At 41.8% G+C, this 24879-nt stretch overlaps 2 protein-coding genes across 3 annotated transcripts in view; both read right to left on the bottom strand.

The window, feature by feature from the left end:
- maml2 (mastermind like transcriptional coactivator 2) overlaps positions 1-4100 on the bottom strand; it is a 33527-nt gene extending 29427 nt beyond the window's left edge. The window contains exon 1 of the mRNA XM_076735917.1: positions 2815-4100. Within this exon, the coding sequence (XP_076592032.1) occupies positions 2815-3225 (411 nt within the window). The 5' untranslated portion in view covers positions 3226-4100. The remainder of the gene's footprint in view (positions 1-2814) is intronic.
- A 3243-nt stretch (positions 4101-7343) lies between these two features.
- Positions 7344-24879, bottom strand: part of gab2 (GRB2-associated binding protein 2) — a 33659-nt gene continuing 16123 nt past the window's right edge. Inside the window, exons 3-10 of one of the 2 annotated variants that reach the window (XM_076735700.1) lie at positions 14722-14950; positions 12146-12741; positions 11299-11396; positions 10831-11110; positions 10579-10669; positions 10332-10434; positions 10077-10199; positions 7344-9962 (exon numbers count right to left, since the gene is read on the bottom strand). In XM_076735700.1, coding sequence (XP_076591815.1) covers positions 9819-9962; positions 10077-10199; positions 10332-10434; positions 10579-10669; positions 10831-11110; positions 11299-11396; positions 12146-12741; positions 14722-14950 — 1664 coding nt within the window. In that variant the 3' untranslated portion in view covers positions 7344-9818. The remainder of the gene's footprint in view (positions 9963-10076; positions 10200-10331; positions 10435-10578; positions 10670-10830; positions 11111-11298; positions 11397-12145; positions 12742-14721; positions 14951-24879) is intronic. The other variant, XM_076735702.1, reaches the window with a different exon arrangement.

A 24879-nucleotide genomic window follows, 5' to 3' on the forward strand; every position in this document is an offset into this window, starting at 1 on the left:
CTCCTGCTTTTTACAAAGAGCTGCTGCCATGTGGTGGACACAGTCACAAGTGGGAAAACATGGCAAACCAATACAGTACATCAGCATACAGAGCACTTTCTCTATGAGCGTATGCTGCGCTAAGTCTGTAGTTCCCAGATCTGTCACTAGAACAAGACTGGGAAATAACAAAATCCTCCCAGAGCACACAGGACTGTTAATCACCAGGCATCCCTCGCCTACTGCTTTTTCAAGGCCTGTTTGACTTAAAGTAAACATGTGCAGGAAATGTATTCAGTGGCTCTAAACATTTATATGGGGGCCTTGTGCTTCAAACAGTTTCATGGCCAGCACATCTTTCAAGAAGGTGCTTAGTGAGCCATTTGTTAAACGCATGATAATAGGGCATGACAATGCATGGCATGCTACATGCAGCAAGGCTGTATCACTGTTTGTTAAGCCTTTAGTTTGTGTACTCACTATCTGTATCGTTGATAGACAATGTGAGATGGTTGCTGGATCCTGATCTGATGAAACTGAATGTCTGTACATTGTAATACAGGGCCAGTATTTTGTAAGCTCTACTCTGACCTATTTCTGTGCTGAATGCATTCACTGATACAGGTACGAAGGGCAAGATTAAAATACTGGTTGTGAAAAAACGTGATCTAAAATGTGAATATCCAAAAGCTTTCCATGAGTTCATGCAAGCATTATGGAAAATCATTTTCTGAGTCGTTGGATAAGTAAGCTCTCATCCCTTTTTCCCAATTTCTCCAATTTCATCTAAAAGAATATCCTTTGTTAATCTGGTCTCAATGAGCACCGTTGTTAAGTGCTGCTCACTCCACACTCCCAGCCAGTCATAATCCATTGTGTTGTTTGCCCCTCACTTGGTGTACATTTTCCATCGCAAATTCCAATGTGAACAGTCAATAACATGCACAGATGTGGCCATTGTAGAAGCCTTACTTTTTAATTCAGAAGAATGCAGTATGGTGAAGTACCACTGCACCCCAGGAAATACTTGAAACACGAGTTGTATTCTCTTCGTTGCCAGAGATTATTCAAAAGATATTTCACGTTGTTGATGGCAAGTGTTATTAGGAGACACTTTACTCATTTTGAATAAGAAAAGTCTCTGCAGTATTAATGCTGGATGGATGCAGTATAAATGCATTAAAGGGGATTTCTGCCACGGCTGCTGTTCTGCTTCATCCAATCATCACGAGTTGTGAAAAACATATTAACCTCAGGCTTGATAAAAACATGTGCGCCAGGACTTTATTTCCTCCTCACAATCTCGCTGCACTCATCAGTTTTATGTAGAACACGCTTCTCCAGAGTCAACATCAGTAAAAATGAAACCGTACATGATAATGATGTTCCCTGACCTCTTTTAGACAGTCAATATAATCCATGATGTTGTTCTGTCTTGCCTCTCATCATGTCCCACAGCTGTACTGCACTTTATATTAGTACTATAAGTCATGGAAAATCTACTTTTCTTGTACGTGAAAGCCTTGATGAAGGCATGAACTAATACAACTGCATGACATGCAGTAGAGGCTATCCTCTGCCCAATTCCAGTGATGACAATAAATGAACTGACAGAACAATCATTGCTCCCTTTTTATGGCTTTACTGGAAAAATTACACATTGTTTATTTTTCCATCCAGCATCTCAAGCAAATCTAGAGCAGGAACATCTGCAAGCTTTCACCCTGCTGACATTATACTGAAACACTGCTTGGGAAACAGTTCATAGTCTTGATGCTGAACTCCCTCATGCACAATGAAAGAAAACAACAAAATAAATCTCACATCTCACTGGCTGTGCCCTTAACAGATGCCATACAGGAAGTCAGTCCTATCAGCATTAGGCACACAGAAGCGCTGTTGTGTTTCACAGTTGAGTTTGCGAGGTGCTGTTGTTGAGGGATAACACACAAACTATACTGTCTTTTCTCAATATCCTTTACAATGAGGATTCTCAAAATGTGCAAAATGAGCATTGAAACTCCTCAAAATAAGGTTCTACAGTTCTTTACTAAATACAGGATCCCTCAGAAACAAATTAAATGACTCTCTTGTTAAGAAACCCTCTTCAGTGACAGGTAACATCCTCTTGAGAATTTGTAAATCTATGTGACACATAAAGGAAACTGAATTATCCGTAGGCCTACTGCAAAATGAGATAATGGTGCATATTAAATGGGTTAAACAAGGCACAGAATGCATCTGCTTCCCTCTGTTTGGATCAGCTGCACAGAGATGCAGACATGGTTTGCACTAAATGCATAACATCCCAACATGGCCCAATGACCCCAAAACCATTTCCTCTGAATGGATTGCTTTGTAAACAAGCTTTGTGATCCTGTATCATTCAGTCTACTTCAATGGCTCCTATAATTAGCAAAATCAGGAACCTAGAGTTTACTACTCTCGTTTTAAAACATTTCCTTGCTGTTTGTGCCATTTGGTCTGGATTTGGTTGCCCTGTCAGGCCCTGACAACTGTTTGTTCATCAAGTCATCACAGCAGAGTAATTTTTGAGTAATTCGTATAAAAGCATTGCTTAAGACATGATCACAGCTCTCAGTTGACCAGCAGAGTGACACACGGCTCAGACACATGTATCTCGCATGTCCTGTAAGTTTGGGCAGAACTTCGGAAACTGCTCATCATCACAAGCAACAGCATCACCACCATACTCATCATCACCACCACCATGATAATCATAATCACCATGGTGTCATCGTTACCACAAGCTTTATCACAGTCACAATCATCATTCATGATCACCACCATCACCGAGGACCCCACAAAACTTACCGCTATGCGCGTGGAAATCTTCTGCTCGCCCTCTGAGCCCTTCTGCTCTCCGTTGGCCCGACTGTATTCTGGAGGCTGCTGGATCGATCCTCGGCTGCCCTTTGCCTTTCGGTTCCCAGGCCCCTGTTGGACTATGTTGAGCAGGTGAAGTGTATTCTCGTGCTCCCGGTCCGAGCTCTCGGCCTGACCCCTCTGGTAGCGGTTCTCACAGGTGGAGTGGTGTCTCCTGCACAGCTCTATACGGGCGCGCAAACGCTCCACTATGGCGTTGTGCAGTTGGGGCACCGCGGAGCCCCTGGAGGTGGCCACCACCGGCCCGTTGCCGACCCCACCGGGCATAGTTCCTAAACCGACACCCAACATGGGTACGAATGCCCCTGCAGCAGACTGAGCAGGGGTCGCTTCTCCCATGCCCGCAGGTCCCCGACAAGTTTACTGAGACTGAGGTCCACTGAGGTTATAATGGACCACAGTACGGGCATTGAAGAAAACAAAACGTATGGACTCGGCTATGATCCCATGTGGACAGAAAAGACTACACTGCGCGCACAAAGTCACTTGAGTGAAAGACGATGCAGCCTATGATATGTGTTGAAATATGTGCTGCACAATTATCTCGTCGAGCCGACAGGACATGTTACAGTGATGTAAAACATTAAAAAACACTTACCTATAAAGTAAGATAAGGTCAGTATAAACTCACACTCAGAGGCATTAAAAAGCCCCAGTGTGCCAGAATCTTATTAGTGATTTCTTCCTTTCGGGTGTTACTATGTCAGCTTCTAATTAAAACTGATATGATTTACAAACATGAAAGACTCGTGGATTCACAGCTGGAATGAATCTCGAATGAATCTGCTCTTGCTTAACGACTCGACCTCTGCTCACAGATAAATTATATTCAATATGAATCCCTTGGATGATCCGAAACCATAGCACGCACAACTTCAGTTTCATCGATGGGTACATCCCTGGCACATTGTCAGCTTACTTTACCCCAAATGTGCCACACTCATTAAATAGTCTGAAGAAGAAAAGCGCAAGACCGCCAACTAGAAATTCAAAGTGAGCGACTGGTCACCCAAAATAAGGAGAATCTACAAACAAAATCCGCTAAACTTCAAGACTCACGGCGTTTTTGTTTGGAAATGAGTCCTTTCTCTCAGTCTTTCTCTCTTCATCCGGATAAGAATGATCTGCTTGCAAGCTGTAAGTCAAAAACCACGCAGCCGAGACGCAGGAAGCCGTTGCATAAACCGATTGAGACCCGTCTCACATAGTCCATTGACAATCGTTTGTCCGTGTGGTGCACTGAGGCAACAGCGGAACTACAATACACAGACCCTCATTGTATGAACATTCCTCTTTTGACATGATCCACTCATATGGATGCAGCGGAGTCCACATGCACACTCTAGTGGAGTGAAGGGTGAACTGTCCTCCAAGGCAAGGACCCTGGCAGGAGAGGGGAAGGATCTCGTTAAAGTTTGTTAAACATGACACTAATGTTGCTTTTCAGAAAGGAGAAGAAAATGAAGATAAGATATTTGTGGTTGTAAAGATGCTGATTAGATCTCCTACTAAATATCACTGGTTGTGTTTAATAGTTTGCATGCACTTTACTAGAAGGCCGTAGGGGTTTACAGCTGGTGTGCATGTGGTTTCTAGAATAACAGCAAAATCACAGTCATTAACTGGAATAACACACGTAATACAAACTCAGTTAGTTACCCTGGAAGTCCTAAAACTGTGGCCAGAGGGTGTCAATACATCAGATAGGCCTGTACATACATAATCTCTAGAGTGAACAGTCAAACCATGAGCTCTGAAAGCTTCAGTTTGGTTGGAGTAAAGCTGACTGTCACATTCTTACACAGAGAAATTAATAAGACTGCAAATATGTTGCGGCCTTGTCAGCATGCCACTCAAGTTACACATTAAAACACTTTACAAGCACAAATATAAAGCACGCTTACATATTAACTGACGCGCACAACCTCCTACAGCCAGAAAGATGACTTTCATTCCAAACATATGCCTCACATGTCCCTCGAATCCTTGTGAACAAGACAAACCAAACGAGACATTAATATTTGCTCAAATGAGCCGACTGGCTCCTGATATGATCGTATGCATGCTGTCCAAATGAAGTCCCCCATGTCCTGGGAGCTGAGGGGGGGCTGCTGTGCCTGAAATCTAACTGTAAATCTTTTTATCACCTTTTTTTATTTGCAATGGAATCAAAAGAAAATTCAGGCAGTTTTGCCTCAATAATACAACCTCTCGAGGTAATTCACTGAAACAGGCATACCGTCACTCACTGATCACCTGTTAATTTGACATGAAATGAATGGGTGATTGCAGACTTGTCCACAAGATGAAGACGTACACTGGATGCCAGCGCAGTAAGAGTTACAGCTACAGACAGACAATCACACTGACATTCACAGAGACAGGATGTATGATTTTGTAAAGCAGAAGGAAACTGAAGCACCCACAAGAAAACCACACAAACATGACGGGAGATTATGCAAAGTTACACACAAGAGCCAAAGAAGAGAGCCATCCTGTGAAACACTGACTTCACTCGCTGCCCTTTAAAAAAAGTCAATGAAAAGTTTAATAACAACAATAAGTAAGGCCTTGGCAGTGAATGAGCCATTAAATAGTATAACAATGCCAGAAATCCTCAGTCTCCCCAGTCGGTCACTATTAGAAGACTATATCCAAGCACACCTTTCCTGTTGTGTGTGTGTGTGTGTGTGTGGATGACAGAAAGTGTTGAAACTATTCAGTTCAAAGTTATAGAAACTGTTGTGTGATGTTACGTTGATGTTACGTGGATAGATTGTTTTAAGTTAGCCTGTTTTTTACTCTGTGGCTTCTCATGCTGATATCAGCTCTGGCTACAGAGCCTGTTAAGTTTCATAATAAAGAGACAAGTCAGTTGTTATCCTCCATGTTTCACATTCAGCATTTTGTATGATAGATAAATTCAGCTTGTATCCCACTGCTTACTGAGAGTTAGTTTCTTATTACTAACTGGGCTTGGATTTCTTTTTTATGATATGAGTAATGTGGATTAGTCTCCTGTTTTAGACCACACCTGCACTCCCACTCACCTGCATTGTGAAATGCTGTTAAGACTCTAAGCAACTCTGCCTTCCTACCTAATATAATGCTACTATGCTCACCAACCTACTGATTCGGTAGTTATAGGACAATCTCTTGGCACACTCAGACCACCCTGCTGAGCTGGAAGTGGACAGACACCAGAATCATTAGCTACTGACAGTCTTGAGGTAACCTTGCACTAACTGAGCCTCCAGCTCACATCTGACTGAACGCAATGCGATAGTCAGCCGCTTGCTTGCTGTTAGAACACGGTGTCAAGGCTTTGACTTAATCTTAGTTGTTGGGGTCACCCCATGTTTAGGCCAAGAGATTCATAAGATTATCATCATTATGAACACATAGGCATGGCAATGGGTGTTGCTCTAAAGACAGCCTGCAGCCATACAAAAGAACACTTTAAATTCATTATTCATAGCAGGGTTTCTGCAGAACACTCTGCTGGTAAATAACTGAGTGAAAATTCAAGTTTTAGTCATTTCAGCTACAAGCTCAGTGATTTGATTTCACATTTCTTCTTTCTTTCTTTCACAACTCTGACAGTAGTCTAAGTAGAAAACTGGTTAAAATGCTGAGGTACTGCTAACAACCCATACAAATGAATTTAGGAGGGATGTGCATAGGGATCATAAGATTTGACAATGACTGATAATCCATAATTACTGATATTATGCTGCCCATAGCAGGAGCAGACCAACACATGAGGGCTAATATTGGCCTTTAAGCAGACACTTGCCAGTAATATCACTCATATCCAGGGAAAAGGAACTACAGTCTGCAAGTTAAAGTAAAAACATATTCTTTTGATTGCACATTTTATTTTTTTCACTGCCCCTCCAGTCAGTTAGTCGAACTAATCTACCATTAGGTTCTTGGCTGAAATTTTTAGCTGATTAGTCAGTTTTGTTGGGGGAAATGGCATATTAGTCATTGGTCATTACTGGAAAATGAACAAAGAGCAAACAGCCTTCATTTTACAAGTACAGGAGTTTAAGAGATCCTGGAGAAACAAATTCTTATTTCTAGACAAATTTATTTATTAATAATAATTTAAGTGGATAATTTTCAGATTTGAGCAAAATGCAGTTTTGGTCACCTTTCCAGTGTATTAAGAATTAAATTTTGGGGGAAGGAACTGCATATTTTAAGTTTTTGGTGTCATGTATCAGCTTTCAAAAACTCATATCGGTTGAACAGTCAACTTAAGCAACACTATAATGTCATCTAATGCTTCACCGATGCCAATGGATGCAGCTGCTGTCCTACACAACAGGGGGCAGCAGACATTCAACTTTGTGCCTACAGACAAATTAAGAAAGAGTGTGGGTGAGAAACCAGTAATGGCTGCCAGAAAACAGTGTTTTGGTTTATATTTAAGAGCAACCTTAACACCAGACTTTCACTTCTTGATTTATTCTATGTCCACAGTTTAAGTCTACCATAATACAGGAATAACAAAGTCTTGTATTCTTGTGTATCCCAAATGAACTGTACCACATTACCATCACACTGGCATCGTTTGTCATATTGCTTCACAAAATCAAGACATTTTGCATACATCAATGTTAGTAGAGAGAGGGTTTCCTTGTTTGGCTGTTGTTGTTTTTTCCTTGTACAATTATCAACTGCAAAACGCACAATAAATTAATAAATTAACACACAAGCAATCTGCAAATGGTTTACAGTAGTAGCAATAACAGTGGTTAAAAAAATGATCTCTACTAGTACAGTACGTCAACCCAGTGACAGACTGACAGTAGATCTGAGCAGTGTTTTCAATCTCGCCCAGTCAGGCTGTCATTTAACATACTACAACTCACAATCTACCACAACACATACACAGCTTTTCTGCTTACAATGGGTCTCTCTAGATAATAAATTACACATCCATTTCACTTCAGAGGCTGACAGGGAGACAGACTTTTCTTCAGTTTTTTCATTCCTCTCTCGCTCTTGCTCTTTGTGAATCACAGTTCACTTGGGAAGGGCTTTGCCAGTACAACTCAAACTGCCACCCTCCCCGTTTCATGTATAGATCATAAAATTTGGGAATTTAAAAAGGAATAAAATACACACTGTAACAAACTTAGCTTAATTTAGCCTGACCCCGTCCTTGAGAATATCACTTGCTTACACTTATCAGTAGAAAATAATGTTAAAAAAATACAAAAAGCAGTAAAAATGGTAGAAAAACATTAAGAAGTAAATCTTAATGAAATAATCAATAATACCATCTAACATTGCATGGCCACACTATCCATATTAAGATCAAATAGCAATTCACCCTTCAGTGGTTCCAGCCCACAATGAAATACTGGACTTAAGTTGAACTAGAAACTGATCATTCAGTTGTCCTAAATACCATATGGCTCTTACTCGCACAATATCGGAATAATGAAATTTCTCCAAGGCAAAATTTACAGTCGAAACTGAAATTAAAATATAAGGCAAATTAAACAAATAGAAGAGTTTAGGAAATTAAGAAACCATTCTTTCCTCAAATATTTTTAAGTGACTGTAATCACTGGGAAATCTTCATTGTGGCAGGTTGCCTTTGCAAGAAAAGCACGATGTGACATTACTGTAGTGCACTTATTGTCTCGGACAAGTGCATCAAATTTCTAACAGTCAACAAGATGCACTGCAAATATGTCATTCTATTAATAATTTACATACAGGAAACAATTACTCTTCAGAGACATAGCTGTAGTGTGTGGCATATCAAACACCAAAGACATACATCAGTGAACAGTTGAATTCCAGAAAACATAAATATGCTATTCTCCTTCTGCTTAGCTTGTATTTATGGTCTCTAGAGAGACAGAGACGGAGAAAGAGGGAGAGAGACAGAAAGAGAGGATATCTGAACTCCCTGGAAAGTACACCTCCTGCTTTAATTTTACTTCCTCTCACTCAATTTTCTTGGTCAGTGCACATTTACAATGAAATGTATTAGAATATTACCTGAAGTGAATTGACCACCAAAGTCAAACCTACAAAGATACAAGATGCTTCTTTTCATCCGTCATGTTTTTTCTTCATTCTGTACATTTGGACGGTACTGACTTTGTACCTGCATTGAAATAATTGGCCTGCCAAACAGTCTGACAGCTTTTAAATACATTTTGGGCTCATACTTAATTGAAACTGAGGAAACAGCCATGTACAGTTATCACTGGGGCTTCTGACACAGGCCTTTTACGTGTTTGTAAGGCTGTATTTTTTCCGCCTCCTCTTACCAGACATGCACTGCTAAGCTGAAATGATTGCCCGCAGTGAAAATAATCTCTTCATTGCTTCTGCAAGACTCAGCACATATGATAGATTGAAGTGAAAAGAGAGAGTCTGCCTGCATGCCAAGACTGGAGTGCATCTTGGCATTCCTGAGATCAGTAAGCATACTCTCACAGTATATTAATATGGTTATCGACCAGTTAGCCTCCAGTTAGACTCTTCCAAATGGCAGCAATTGGATAAATTGCCTGCTAGATGCAAAAAAAAGTGTGATTGTTGCAGAGGGGGTGAGTGAGACAGCTTTGATGAAACTTGCAATTTATAAAGGACGGATTGATGAGTAAGGATGATATTTTCATACACGTTATCAATTGTCCATACAGTGTTATAACAGTCTGCACGAAGAGCTTTGGCGGGGCGCTTCACCTGTATGGCCTGATATCCTGCATGTTAGCAGTGCATTGCAGTAAAAATCATCACAGAGAACAGGCATAGGATAAGTTATGGCTATTGTCCAAATATTTCAGTCTCAAACAAGCCCATCCAGTATTCATAGTAATGATAGAAACATGATACTGGAGATGCTAGACTCAAGATTGGAATTTTTGTTTTTTGTTTCTTTTTTGTACAGGTCAGTGTCAGGACTTGACCCCCTTGGCAGGTTCAGTAGACTGCCGCACATCGGTCCACTCCTGCATAGTGCTTTGCAGTGCCTGGGTCTTCTCCTTGTCAACTTGCACATAGTCCACCTTCTCATCAGAGGTAACAGAGGATGTAGAGGGCTGTGGAAAGATACATAAGGCTGGAGTGAGAGTCTGGCCTGATGACAGACTGCATCATGGTGGAAATAAGAACAAATGCTCTCACAAATTAAGTCTACAAAATCATCTGTTTACTTTTCTGTGTGGGCTGGGTGACCCAGGTTGGAAGTCCAGTGCTAGGTAGTCCACGTTGCCACACTTCCTAGGAGCTGGGCTGCTGGTGCCACTCACGGCTGGGGAGGTAGACGCTGGGTTCTGCTAATGGGGACAGGAAGGGAGCTTTCACTCACACAGGGTGCAATGAGTAAGCGTAGCACGCAAACAAGTGGATCATTAAAACAAAGAACACAATGTGCTCTTCCGATCTCCCCTCCAGCTATTGGGACTCACCATAGCCACATAATTCTCCTCACTGTCTGCAGAGTCGGTGCTGGTGATGCTTTGTGTAGAAATGGGTCGACAATGCTGGGAGGACATGGAGTTCATAGCAGGCCTGAAGCAAAGCAGAAAGGACTGTGAGTGCTTCTACCTTCTGACCTCAGGCAGAAACGAAATACAGCACCAATCTGTATCATCAAACTGTGTGTGCGTGAGTGGCCTTGGGTAACCTAGCTTGAATGATTTATATGAGACTCACATGGGCCGTGTCCAGGACATGGTGACTGGGCTCTTAAATGGCAGCTCATCAATGATCCCATTGTTTTTCAAATCAAGAGGTGTTGGCTTCGCTGTGGAAAACAAGACCAGACACTGTCAACAAAAGTCATTGTCTTTGCAAAAACAATTAACAATGCAGAGTCTGTGGCTGATCTGAAGCCAAAAATGGCAATTAAAAGAAACGAAAGTCAACGCTTTTAGATCAGTGAGACCTTTGCTGCCAAAAACTCACATTTCCTGTTAGGTTTGAGGTTGCGGTTGATGGGTGGTGGCGTGACATCACTGAGACGGCTGGGCCGGTGACACAGGGAGGCGCTGCTCCCCTTACGGGCAGGTAATGTTGCAGAGAATCCTGGGAAATCAAAGTGATGGGGCCCAGGGCTCATAGGGATGTAGATATTCTTAGGACTGTCAGCCTGGGCAGCGCTGAGTGGCGAGGAGCCAGGATTCATGGGCACGTAGTTGTCATCTGAGTTTCCACTGTCTGAGCGAGTCAGAGGGGCTTTGGTTCTCTGGTGTCAAAAGAGACAGAAGGCACATGACTCTTTTAAACTCGCTGGGCTCAACACTGAAGGAAAACTGCAACAGTCAACTGGAGCAGATATAGTAGAAATGCATCTTCTATCTCTGCGGTTTATGATTTTGCACTGACAGTATGTGTCTGAGGAGGGAGTTCAGTTAAATAGAAAGAGTGACTCACCAGGTAGGAGCTGAACCCATCATTGACAGACTCCACAGACTGGTCTGAGTTGTTGAAATGGATGGGACGGTGATGGCTGTTAGTTTCAAAGGAGGAGCCTGTGGAGAGAGGCAAGGGGAGAAATCAATATTTACCACTGCCATAAACTCTACAAGGAAGTGCTCCTCAAGTGAAATAGTACAATGCCAATGCTATAGTACATGAGTCAAATATTGTATGATAATCACTGTAACAGAGGCCAATTTAGACAAAAATGCCCAACATATTAAGGAGTAAACTCTTGTTTCTAATGAAACAAACAGAACTCGAGTGACATTTCATTAAATGCTTCACTGGGTTATAATTAGTCTTTACAGCACAGGTGTGTGAACAGCCTGTAGCCTCACTAACAAGGGTCACAGGTCAGTTCTTGTCAGTAGCTATACGAGGCCTGGGCATGGGCTTTGCAAAGCAGAGAACACAGCATAATAAGAGGCAGTGCATTGTGCCTGCAACTGTTTTTTTTTTTGTTGTTGTTGTTTTTTTCCATTGCTTATCAGCCTGGAACAAGGCATTCTGGAGCAGGCTGTATGGCTTGAATTTCATTAGCGTCTCAACAGAACAGTGTCTGCTCGACTGGCCTGTTTGTTTCTGCTCAGCTGCTAGTGTTAAATCAGTAAAATGAGAGACAGAGGAGGACGGAATGAGTGAGAGACAGAGGGGGAGGAAGAGGAGGCACAAAGTCACTGCAGCACCACAGCAGAATGGACTGATCAAGAGATTGCATTTCCAAAACAGGAAACAGGTGAAATGTGTGATTTTAAACCCGTCAACTGATCAGTTAAAGCACTAATTGAATTCATTGTACCTCTGTGCAGCCTGATGTTCTCGACAGCAGGGAGAGTATTCCTGCGTGGGATAACTGACACCGCAGACGTCACCTCTCCATTCTGGCTCCCTACTGACTGGGGACTCCCCCACTGCCCCTCTGACCCCTGGCTAGGTTTAGGGGGTCTGGGAGGAGGAGCACAGGAGGACTCAGAGCTGGAGGGTGTCAAAGCATTATGATTCTTATCAAAGGTCCGGGGGATCTGGTAGAAGGAGCCAGGTGTCGTTGGAAGGTCATAATTGTCAGGTGGACGGTCGTTGCTGTGCATAGTGGCGAGGGCATTGCACGGCGTTTTGAAGGTGTAGACCTCTTCGTTCTCCAGCTCAGGCTCACCCAGACTGCTGTGAGGCGGGGCCTCGGAGCTGTAACCTCGCGGAAGCACGTAACAGGCCTCCTGGGGGGAGGCATCATGCACTGGTAACTGGTGTTTTCCTGACTTGGGCAGGCTGTAGAAGCCGTGCAACTGAGCACCCATGCCATCCAGACAGTGTGAAAAGCCATGGGAGAGTTTCTGAACTGCAGAGTCGCTCCCCACAAATAGATTGCTTCGTGTGGCTTGGGAGAAACTGGCACTCCTGAAACATGGACAAAGACAAACACATATACACATATGAAGTATTTATTGTGGCCACATTTGACAGTGTCTAAATGTTCCCCTAAAAACAGACATCTGTCTCGTTCCTATGCCAGCCCATCTCAAACAATAGCAATAATTATAATTTTACTGCAGAATTTCACACAAATTCCAATGCAATTGTCCAAACAACCACTAGATGGCACTGTAGCTCTTCAGAGGAAACTATAGGCCTCAGCACACATCTAAAAAACACACCTTGCCATCAATGCCTGTGCCCGTTTATGCAGTGATAGTATATGCATTATGTTTGTTTGTTTGTTTTTTACATTTCCTTGAAAAGCTGATTTGTTTACATGTTTTCAGCATGCTGACAAGGACAGGACATCCATGTTAAGAGGGAGAATGCTACAACTTTCCCACAGTTTCTCAGCCTCAGTTAGGCACCCAAGGGACATGCCTCATTTATTCTGGCTCCTTTGTAGGGCTTGACCTTGAGTGCCAACTAGAGCAGCCTTACAGCTCAGACATTTCAAGCCAGTTAGCTGACCAATGGTCCGACTTAGTTGGCCAATGCAAAGATAAGATATTGTCAATGAGTCGTTTCGTTATGCCTGTGCTAATCTCTCTCAAGATTCTGTGCATTTGTGTTAGCTACGCTGCAGGTTTCTAATGGTTGTGTTCCATCTTGATTATAAATCTAACAATTTTAAATGAGTAATGCATCAAAGTAATGCAATTAATATTGACATAACATTTTGCTCTGTCTGACTCCATTTCTTTTTCATGTCAGACGGCACACTGCGTTTCATCAATTCTTCTGTCTCCTCAGAATTTCAATCATCAATCAATGATTTTGTTCATCACTCTGCCTTCCATCACTGTGGCTGCATGGGGGCTTTTAACATAGATTAATTCATACCATTGGTCATCAGACCAGTGGTGTTTCTTTCTGACATGAATCATACCCCGCCACTTGATGCCTGTCTTAATTAGCAGACCCACAGAGCAGAGGCTGGTGAGGGAGTGACAGAAATCTTTGCATAAAGCTGATGAGATGGATTGTGAGGTTTGATTTCCTGGGTTTCGCAGAGGTCCAACACAGCAGATTTATGTGCAAATCGTGTGGCTGAGAGGGCATTTCTACCCTGTGTGAGTCTAAACATATAGGAGTGATGAATTGCAGTCTCAACCTCATTGATCATCTACTGTGCCGGCTATCTGCTGAATGGCATCATTATTAAAGCAGCCTTTTGATTCTTGGAAGCGGGCAGGATGGCAGCGGGAGGTGAGGTGAATGTTAATGGAAAACTCAGGAGTGCATTTAATATAAACACTTGGTCCTTTTGTTCTCTGGTTTTGCATATCGCTGAGGTAGGCGTGCACGTTCACATACATACAGTTCCTCAAGCATTCACCCCCCTTGACTTGTGCAGCTTGGTTGTTTCGATGTTTAATTGACTGATTGGCTAATTGTTTTAACATTAGTCTGCTTTGTGGCAACATTGGATTTACAAGATTTTATAATGTGATGAAATACCTTTAATTTTCTGTTACTCAATGCACAAAACAGATGTTTCCATCTAATTATTTTATCTTTAAATAATCATCAAAGTAAAATTAGGTACTCTGAATGAGAACGTGAATCTGCCAGTATCTGCCATACTCACAGAAACATTTCTTGACGATTATATATTACTCACTTCAGGCTATTTTTAGAATATTCAATACCATTATTGGTAATTGCATTTTCTCCATTAAAGCACTTATAAAATACATTATGATCTTTCTACATACACTACATTATCACACACACATGCATATGCACATACACTCAAAGCAGATGGATAAACCCCCCCCCAACATTAGTTCTAACCATTAGGGGCTTTTAAACTGAGGAAGCGCCGTAAACCTGTATGTTGACCTGCATTAACGGATAACAGGAAACTGACACAGGACGCCTGAGGGTCATGACCTTTACCGTGCACTCTCTGTCTTCCTGCTCATGCACTGGTGGAGGAGGAGGTAGTCCTGCGGTGCACTGTTGGACAGGGAGCTATGATGTGTGTGGCGCACAGGCACATCAAAGGTGAAGAGGACTGGCTGGCTGGAGTGGATGGGGGCAGAGGACTTGCGTTCTCCGGTCAGAGGAGCCATTGAGCTGGTGACATCTGCTCCGACAGAACGGGGCATATGGTGTAACCTGCCATCTGCAGACAGGAGAAATTGGAGTTATTGATTGTTTAACCTACAAAATGTGTTTTTTTTCTTTCCAAAATACATCTCAGCTTCTCCTTGAGATTTTATAAACAGTTTTCTGCAGAGTGGACTTACTGCGCAATCCTAAGGTACAGAAAGCAACAATCAGCCAAATCATCATCCCTCAAACGTTTTCCTTTTGTTGTCACAATCCTTGATGTCAAAGGGCAGCATGTAATTCATTTGAGGGTTTTAAGCCTTTACATGACCTAGCCTTGCATGAAGCCTTGTATTCAGTAGCTTTCAGTCTGCAGTCTGCTCTCTAATCAATACCGAAGAGGGATCTGTCTCGTGGGAGGACAGAAAACTGTATCTTTCTGCTTTTTTGGACTGCGGGGTGCGAGTGGTTCAACAGCACATGATCCAAGTTATCCTTTTTGACCAGGGTCAATGTGCTTTGTTTGATTTTACTGAGTAAACCATTGTTTTGCACAGTGGGATTGTGTGGACAACATAGTCTTACACTCTTATTGTTTCTGTGTGACATCCCTGATATCTGCACTGAAAGGCTACAAAGAAAAGACAAATCCGAGATGGGGATGCTGCAAATAGACTAGGCAGGAGGCCAAAATGAGGAGGCGCACACTGAGCTGTGGGAGTAGAGAGTGGGCGGCCCACTGATCCATCGACCCATGGTGCTGTGTGCAACACTAGCTAATGGGAGAGAGGAAAAAAGCCTCCACTGATCCTCTTTTACTGATATTAATCTCTAACTTTCACTGTGCAGTAAATGCTAGGCTTTTCATGTGCTTATTTACACAAGAAAAATGAGAAAAATGTCAAACTGAAGATGCAAGTCTTTACTGTGGATTAATTTATGGATTATGTTTTGATTGATTAAATAATTGTTCAGTCTATATAATGTAAAGAATTGTGAAAAATGCCCAACACAATGAGACTAAGGTGAAGATATTCAATTTACAAGAATGTAAAACAGAAAAACAGTAAGTCTTCTCATCTCAACACCTAACTGATCATCAAAATTAGTAAACTACTTAAGCTCTATTTTAAACATCTTGAAAGGAACTTCCCACTTCTCACTTTTTTTTCCAACAGATGCACAAGCATTTTGTCTATCCTCCATTGCCCCCCTCCTTTATCAGACCTTTACAAAGCATGCTAAGGACCGAACTGCCCTTTAAGAAGAGGGCAATGTTCTGTGAGTCATGAGTTGAGCTGACCACAGCCACTGTAAAAAACAAAAAAAAAAAAAAACAACCCACAAATGTGGTGTGTGAGCATGTGTGTATGTATGTGGGATGGTTGGAGGGCGGGGGTATTCTGGAGCCCGGTTAGCTGAATGAGGTCACATCCATGCCTGAGGGGAAAAAGGCCTCTGCTGTGGGGTCTCCAGGCCAGTGGACATCAGTGACATGCTCATGCCCACAGCCACACAGGCAGGGACTCCCCTCAATGATCCTCAATTACACCATTGTTCTGAGCCATTCCACTCTCCCTAGACTGGTTAGGCATCATCTCCTTTCTCCACAAAAAGCTTTGTAAAAGCTTTCATCCACTGTGGTGGGTACTAGGCCCACTAACATGGGTAGATATATTGATTTGTTGTAGAAAGACAGTCCCCGCCAGAGTGGAGAGCTGCATGGAAAAACACATGCATGCCTGTTGACTGAAACGCTGAGGACACGACAAAAACTCTAATGTACAAAGTAAAACGTAATCTCATTAATGAGTGTATGTGTGTGTACAGGAGCATGTTTTTTTGTGTGCCCTGAACAATTTCTGATTGACTGTCAGAATCAAAAGGAGAAGAAAGACGACTGGTCCAGTCTGCTGATGGAATAGCCTACATGGCTCATCACTGACACTAATGGGTCTGATGATGTATGTTACCACTGGGACGCAATTCCATCAAGTCAGTAGAACCACAACACAGAAATAGAGAAAAGAGCAGAAAAAAATAGAAAACTTTCCCCTAGGTGCTTCTAGTAATATTCCCTCCACTGGCTAATGTACCGTGACACTCAATGTAAGGTGGTAAAATGTTTATTAACCAAAGTGACAAGTCATTTATCATCCTACATCTTACCAAAAAAAAAAGTAATAAAACTGGGAAGAGCTGGCACATCTAGAATAAATGCTACTACAGTTTTTTTGAGCTACAAGCCTGATGTCATTAGCAGAGACAGTTTTCTCAAAGACTAAGCTGAAGTCTTAACATCAAACAAGTCAGTTAAAAGAGACAAAGAATTCTTCCCACAACATTCCTCTGAAACAAACATCAGGCTATCAACAGCAATGCATTATGAGATCCTTACTAGTCGACATATAGCTATTCTGGGTCAAAGAGCTCCTAAGTTCATGAGCAATTTTCCAATTATGCTCTATAATACATCACCTACTGTCTCATCTGCTCTGTGGCTATAATCTAATAGAAGCCGGCTGCTGGTCTCAAGGGGCCAAAATTAGAATCCTGCTGGATCACTAAGGACAAGAACGTCTTTGTAGGGTGCTCATTTCCTCTCAGTCCGGCCAGAATTAGACGGGGACATATAATAATCTAATCTGGCATGAGATATAAAAATAGAAAATACCACTGACCTATTGAATTGATAGCGTGTCTGATGGAAACATGAAGGAAGACGAAGTATTTGATTTTTTCTCAATACAACAGTTGCGGGCTTTTCATCTGCAATCATTCCTTAAATGTTCCATAAAAGATAATCATCTGCAGTAAGGTACGAGCTTTCCACCTGCTTTCAATTTGAGTACAAGTAAAATGCAATTTCCTTAATGGTTTTATATGAGATTGGACTTTAAAATATAGCCTCAGGGCTGAGACAGCTACAATGAGTGCTGCAAATTAACCTTCGATATGTCAAGGCTCTGCAGGGTGGCCTGGTGGATAGGGAGGCCATCTTGTGACATAAAGGTCAGGCAAGAGGTTTGTCACCCCATTGGTTCTGACAAAATGGCCTTGAAAAAGGGCTTGACCTGCTCACTCAGTGTAAGTCAGCCTGGAGAAGGACAACAGCTAAATGACGAGTGTTGAACTGTAGTACAGTACGCAGATACATTACTTGTTGTCCTCCATAGATCCGATGGACCAGTGGCTCTTTAGAGCAACACTGGGTCCCAGGAGGCCACACAGTTAGGTCCATTTGCATGTGTGGTTAGCAGGGGGCTGGGAACTTTCCATGGAAATGACATAACTGGATAAAGACAACGCTAGCCGCAGCACAGATGGGCTAGGTAGACACTGAGGAGAGGCTGTCACACTCAACAGGCAGAGGGAAAATGGCGTCCTCACACTGGTAGTTTGTCTGAGGTGAACAAAGTGACATGGCGGTTTCATTCTCCCCTGAAAGCAGCTAAGACGAGCATGAAGCAGAGCAGACACACAGGAGCATTCCCTGATCACATTACCCCCTGCCTGTCCGCTCCACAGCATCATGTGAGCGCTGCACCTCGACCACACTGCAACATCAATTTGACTTGAAACACTGGACTCATCAATCACCTAAAGGGCCCGGGCCAGGGCCAGTGAATTAGAGTATGGGTTAAGTCTAAAACAGCAGCTCATTTTCAACGCTCTGACCTAATTTCTGCAAGACAATGGGCAGATAAATACTGCGGTGGACTGGACTGAATCAGCAAATCCTGCATTGCAGTGCGGCAGTTTAGTTATCTGAATCCCAGTTAAGTGATTATTAGTTTTGTTGTAAACAGTTCACCAAATGTTTGTTGGTAAACAATTTACAACACAGATGCGCCGATGGAAAATCAAACAAACATCTTCCAAGGAAGGCTAAATCTACAACAACTGGTTGTAGATACTTGAAAATGTTTTTCCTCAAGTCGAGGTGGCTTCTTCAGTTCTAACTGAGTGGTGGGGAGTCCATTGTGCAGATATTGTAGACATGCAGCCATGCTGTAGATCTGCAAACAGCTGCCCACATAAACGTGTTTTCAACTCAACAGAAAATCTGTGCACTCCAGCACACAGGAGGCAGCTCCACACTAACACTACCAGCCTACCAATTATGGGGAATGTATTATAGTGTGACAGAGGAGGGAGGTCTATCTGCATGACAGAAAGCAGATATATCTCCAAATTGCTGATTACAAGATGAAGGTAGGTATAAACATCTACCTACACCAGCTGAATTGCACATAAACAGTTGGCCAACGAAAAATCCTATCCCAAAATAGTCCATTTGCAGTTTCCATATTACCAGCAGCTGCCAGTTAGAGTGGCTGGCTTTGCCACAGGCTGGTACTAAACCTGTCATTCTAACAGCTGAGCTGCTGCCATCTTTAAGATGAAATATGACCACACAAACAACCAAAATCTGTCCACATGAATCCACAAAGATTATTACCCAAATGAATGATGGACAGCAGGTACTCTGGAATGAACAAGGACTGAAGGAAAAGAAAAAGTAGAGATGCTGTGATCCATGTATGAGCAGTTATGTATGTGGCATAAAATCATCTGAACTGCATTTTCCAGCAGCTTTATTGACCCACTTTTAAACAGAACGACCATACAAAGTTCTAAAATTTAGTTTGATTTCACAGCACAACACAGCTGCTTGGAGGCTTCTGGTTTGTCACATTTTAACCAACTTTTCTTAGCCACTGCCACAGAGAAAGAGAAAAAAAAACAATGACCAAAGCTTTGCTGTCTTTCAAACAGGTTCCTTTTAATCATTGTTGGTAAGTCTAGATTTCAGTACACATCTCTGCCTTTCTTAAGTCAGAATGAGGAAACGGACAAGTATGGAGTTGGTTATAATATTTCCTCAACAGTAACATTTTCATTGTTTTGGAACTGGCAACCTTGACAGTAAGGCCACGGCTGCCATCATGCTGATTAATTTCACCAAGAGACATTTTTAAGTCACACTGAGACATACAACTGCAGTCAACAAATCATCAGTCTGGCTCAACATAGAAGGTTTAATGTGAGCCCACTCTGAAAGATTTTGTTTGAATAAATCTAATCTCTTTTCAATGCCTTTTTGACAAAAACTGCTGAGGCTGCTGTTGGAAATGCTGATTTAGTGGTTATTCTTTTTTTCCATTTCTCACAATCTTAGGGGAAACCTTTAAACTGAAAAACAATACTGACTTATGATTTTTTTTTTTTTTTTTTTTTTTCCAAGGGACAGCCAGGGAAACCGACAAAATGAAGAGGAGGAAAATAAAACAGAGTGGGAGCCATCATGCAAAAGACGCGACAAAAAAAAAAAGCAAAAAACAAAAGAGGACTGCTGACAGGTAAAAACCTCATCCCTTAGTGGAGATTATCCTCGACTCGGAGTTCAAACAGCTGGGACAGAGCTGAACAAAGCCCGTGATTGACGAGATGATGTTCCATTCATTAGACTGTGCAGACACACGCCACACACCCATCCATTAGCATCTGATAAAAACAGCGCTAACACCCATCAACAGATTACAAAAACTAGAAAAACATGTAACTCGTGTTTATGTTTCTGTTTGAGGCAGTCGGAGGTGCTAAAATTCCCTTTCTGCTAATACCCACTGCTGTATGATTTCTCTTGAAAAGTCTTGCCTTTGATTGCCAGCGTTTGTAAAAAAAAAAGAAAAATAAATTAATTAAATGAGCAACAAGCACAACTGCACTTGCACCAATCACCATTGGTGAATTAAAACAATTTTATTTATTTTTTTTAGCAAAACAAAATGCACCACTACACCCAAACATGAACAGTGACATTTTGCAGGATGTCTTTATTTGCACAGACAGAAACCTCATCCCTCTTCTTTGATAATTTTGATGATGGGTGTGCACAATGTTTTCTCAAGTCTCTGGTTTCCAGAAATGACTTCATATGCTGCCAGCGGTATTGTGGGATGCACGGCAGAGGCAGGAACAGCAAGCTCTCCTTAGGCAGCTCTGTAGATACCGAAACCTGACCTTCCAGTGCCATGGAGTCTCATTATTTCAACAAAAATCAATGCAGACGAAGGGCACTTTGGGAGGGGAAAAGGCGAGCATGCATGTGTAGAGAGTGAAAAGCCAAAGAAGAGGGAATGTGTGTATTTGTATGTACTGTGTGTGCATGAACATTCAACATATGTTCTAAATCACTTTTTTGTTCTGAATCAAGCCATAAAGATCTGCATAAAATAAGACTTTTGGAGTAAGAAGTTCCTTTCCTAAAGGGTCAGTTCAGCCAAACTTCAGCATGACATTTTTCTACTTGTTGTATAAAGCATGCAGGCCATGCTGTATTTGCCCAGAATTTTCGATATCCTGCTCTGATACTTGTGTTAGCACAGTGTAGGGGGTGAGGGGAGTTTCAGAAATCTCACTGTGAACAGTTTTCACAGGAAATACTGAAGAAATTGTTCATATACAAACTGTCAATAGTGCGCTTTTTGGATTATCCAGAGTGACAGAGGGACTTCTGCAAAGACATGCTGCTGCTAAGTTTTTCAGCTGCATTTTCTGACTGATTCGAGGAGCACAAACAAAATCATATTCACCACCACTGCTCTGAGGTCATGGCAGAAGTTTCAGAGGCCAATATCTTAAAATCTCAGCACATAAAACCGAAACTATCTTGATGTTCACCACGCAAATCAAGTGAGATGTTTTTACACCACTGTAACCCCAGCAAATTTATCCTTTCAATTTTTCTTTTATATTAAACCTTGAAGAAATAAAATGACTGCAAAACAAATGTTCAAATTAAAATTTCAAAGGAGCGTTTTAGGAAAGACAACACCAAAAACCTTAGTGTGTGTGGGAAGTTGTGTGTGTCATAGGAAAAGAAACAAAATGAGCTACAGTGAAAGACATAGACAGGGAGTTGCTTTTAAGAGTTGTGCAACAATGAGCTGCTGTCATGTGCTGCTCTTGGCCAACTTTCTGCATAGTCCCAACAGGCAGCTCACTACTGGCAGCAGAGGCCAGTCTGACTGACAAAAGGTAAGTTCAGATCACAGATCTTCTATAACTGATGCTGCCAAAGTCTCAACAACATCCTTTACACTCCTTAAGATTTACTATTGTCTGGCTATTCCTGGTTGATCCCTTTCACAATAATCCAAGCCTTCCCACTGGCACTGCAGATGTATGAGAACAACAAATATGACATTGTGTGCACTTTGAAACCTTATGTCTGCATAATCCAGTCTATATGAATCTCAGACATGCAGGCTGATGTGTCTGGCTAACACCTTCTGTCTGCCTCTGCATAAAAACACACATGCTTTCTGCATAACTTGCTACTCCTTCTGTTTGTCTCTGTAGACTTGTGTAATTTGCATAAGAGGAACTAACTTCTCAGGGTTTTTTTTTTCCCAAAGTGGTTTGTTTTCTTTCAGAGAGGGAATTCCCATTCTGTTAGGTGACACACTGGCTCAGACCTGTAGCTGTTTGCCAGCCAGGAGGAAAACCCACAAAATATCCTCACTGCTAAGAGATGTTTGTGAACACTTATCCTCTGTTAGCTCAAATTACCATCCGTATATATGACTCACCTCATCAAACTATAATCACAAAACCCACAAGTACAAGATTCTCCATCAACTGATAAAAGCTCAGCCGTGACACAGTTCATGTGTCGCTGGTGTGAAGCCGCAGTTCAGCTCGCACAAGCACTACGTGTTCACAGGCTCAAAGATCAAGATCAGAGATGTTGTCGGAGGAATACTGATGCTGCAGGAAGTCAACTCCTCTCACATACTGCTTCTCTTTCAAACACTCACATGCATGCTCACTAACATCAACTAAATTTCTGCCGGTCGGATTTTGCAAAATGTGCTGAAAATTTCCACAAGGCAAGACAGTGTTTCTCACAAATGTGCCCTGCTTTGATGAATTCCTTTTGGGCAACACACGGGTAGTGCTGAAACGTTTAGTCGGTTACTTGAGTTAATCTTAGAAAACTGATAAATCATTTTGGCAACCACTGATTTCGTGAAGATATACAGCAATGAAAAATGCTTAATAATGCCAAAAAGGTTATACGCTGTACATAAAAGACTTGACAAGGATTATGGCTAGCTCTTGTAATAATCAAAATATATTTGTGCATTATCATACAACAGGTAGTTTGAAGCAAACCGTATGATTAGTTTCCAATTTTGCAAAATATCTCCATAAAGCACTGGCTAACTCTGCACTTAGCCAGTGTTGATGAATACAGTTCAGAGGAGGTGAGTATTTATTTCCGCTGCCACGCTGACAACAACCTGATACCACACAAGGGAGCAGGCAGGAGCTCTACAGAGGGAAGGAGCTGTATAAAAGTCAACAACTTATTCCTTGGAAAAGGAAGGTGTGTGTTGTGTGGACTGATCTTAAGATTTGTGTGTGTGTTTAAAATTAGAAAGATGGACACTACAAGGAAGAAGCCCATCTTTTTGAGGACATAAGACACACATAATCAGCTGATGGGTCGATCACTTCAGGGCAGCAGCAGGTCAGATACTCTCATTAACCACTTCAAGAGCCATGGCTGCGTCTCAAACACATTTCTTTGATTTTTTAAGACCGTGGTAATGACGTAATGGTAAACAAGTGGTGTCTGAGCAGCTATGCCCTTAAGGAAGAGATACATGAAAGAGAAATACAGACAATACAACCTTCTCAGGATGTTTAGTTCACCATTTAAACATGGAAAATATGAGACTACGACTACTGTTACTTCAGCACTTAAAATATTGAGGCTTGTATATTACATTTTTTAAGAAGTAAGAGTTGCATAGTATTTCCAGGTCTGTCTGGAGCCCTTAGGTCCAAATGATGCGGAGAATCACGATTTTCCTTGGAAACAGCTGCAAGTGGTTTTTCATAGAACAAGCTAGTACACAGAGGCGTGCTAACAATTTTAACTTCTAATCATAATTGTCCATCTACTAAAATAGAGTATGGAAAATGCATTTGGATGAACACAGAGAGCTAACAGTTTCTGATGAAGTTTCTCAGAAACAGGAACTGCCGGCGAAACAGAGCTACATGACCAAAAACAGGCTGATGTGATGCTAACAGAGACTGAAATCACTAATGCAGCTGTTATGACATAAACTCTCTAACAACCCCAACCCATTCTCCCAGCCACACCCTGCTGACTGCAGCTGATCCACTTTGAGATTCATAACAGGACCTCACTAATTATCGAACTTGGACCAGGGGGATCCTCTCATGATGGGAGCATTATTACATCTTGCACAGCTGTTTTTTATCCCACACCTGGACATGTTGCATGTTACAGATGATCAACCATGTGCACAAAGATTAACGTCCGCCAGCTGCCAGATGGCGGGAAAACAACAGCATGAGTCCAATCTGGATGGGTAGGAGTAAGAATACAAGAGGAGTGTATGTTTCACAAAGTCTGTTGACACACTATACTGAGAACGTGTGGTTAGTTTCACATGTATGGCAGAGAGATTCGTTGATGCTGCAACCACTGAATATATATATATAGATATCACAAGCTAAAATAATAGCACGTCTACGATCTCATAACCCAAAAAAAGACTCCTTCTAAGCAACAGTGGGACTAACTGTGAGACTCAGTGTTCCTGAGAACAGACGATAAGAGGCATTTGTATTACTATCTTTCATTTTGAGTCACCAATTTGTATGTGCAGTAGTTGTGTTATTAATGGTGAGAGAGTGTAATTAAGATAATTAAGGCAAATCTATGGCTCAAAGGTGAAAGGACTGTTCCTCTTTGTACCAGACGGAGACCATTTTACATAAGAACATTACTGCATAAAAATGTTATCATTAGCATATCTTAGTTCCTAGGTGCTTTACCCAACATGCCTCATGATGCCGTTTATTCGTTTTTCATCAGCAGGACCCCCAGAGTGAAACAAACCATTCTCAGGCACAAAACATCTAAAACAGAAGCTGGAGCAAACACAAAAAACT

Source organism: Chaetodon auriga, chromosome 7 (genome assembly GCF_051107435.1).
Source record: "Chaetodon auriga isolate fChaAug3 chromosome 7, fChaAug3.hap1, whole genome shotgun sequence".
NCBI classification, from domain to species: Eukaryota; Metazoa; Chordata; class Actinopteri; order Chaetodontiformes; family Chaetodontidae; genus Chaetodon; species Chaetodon auriga.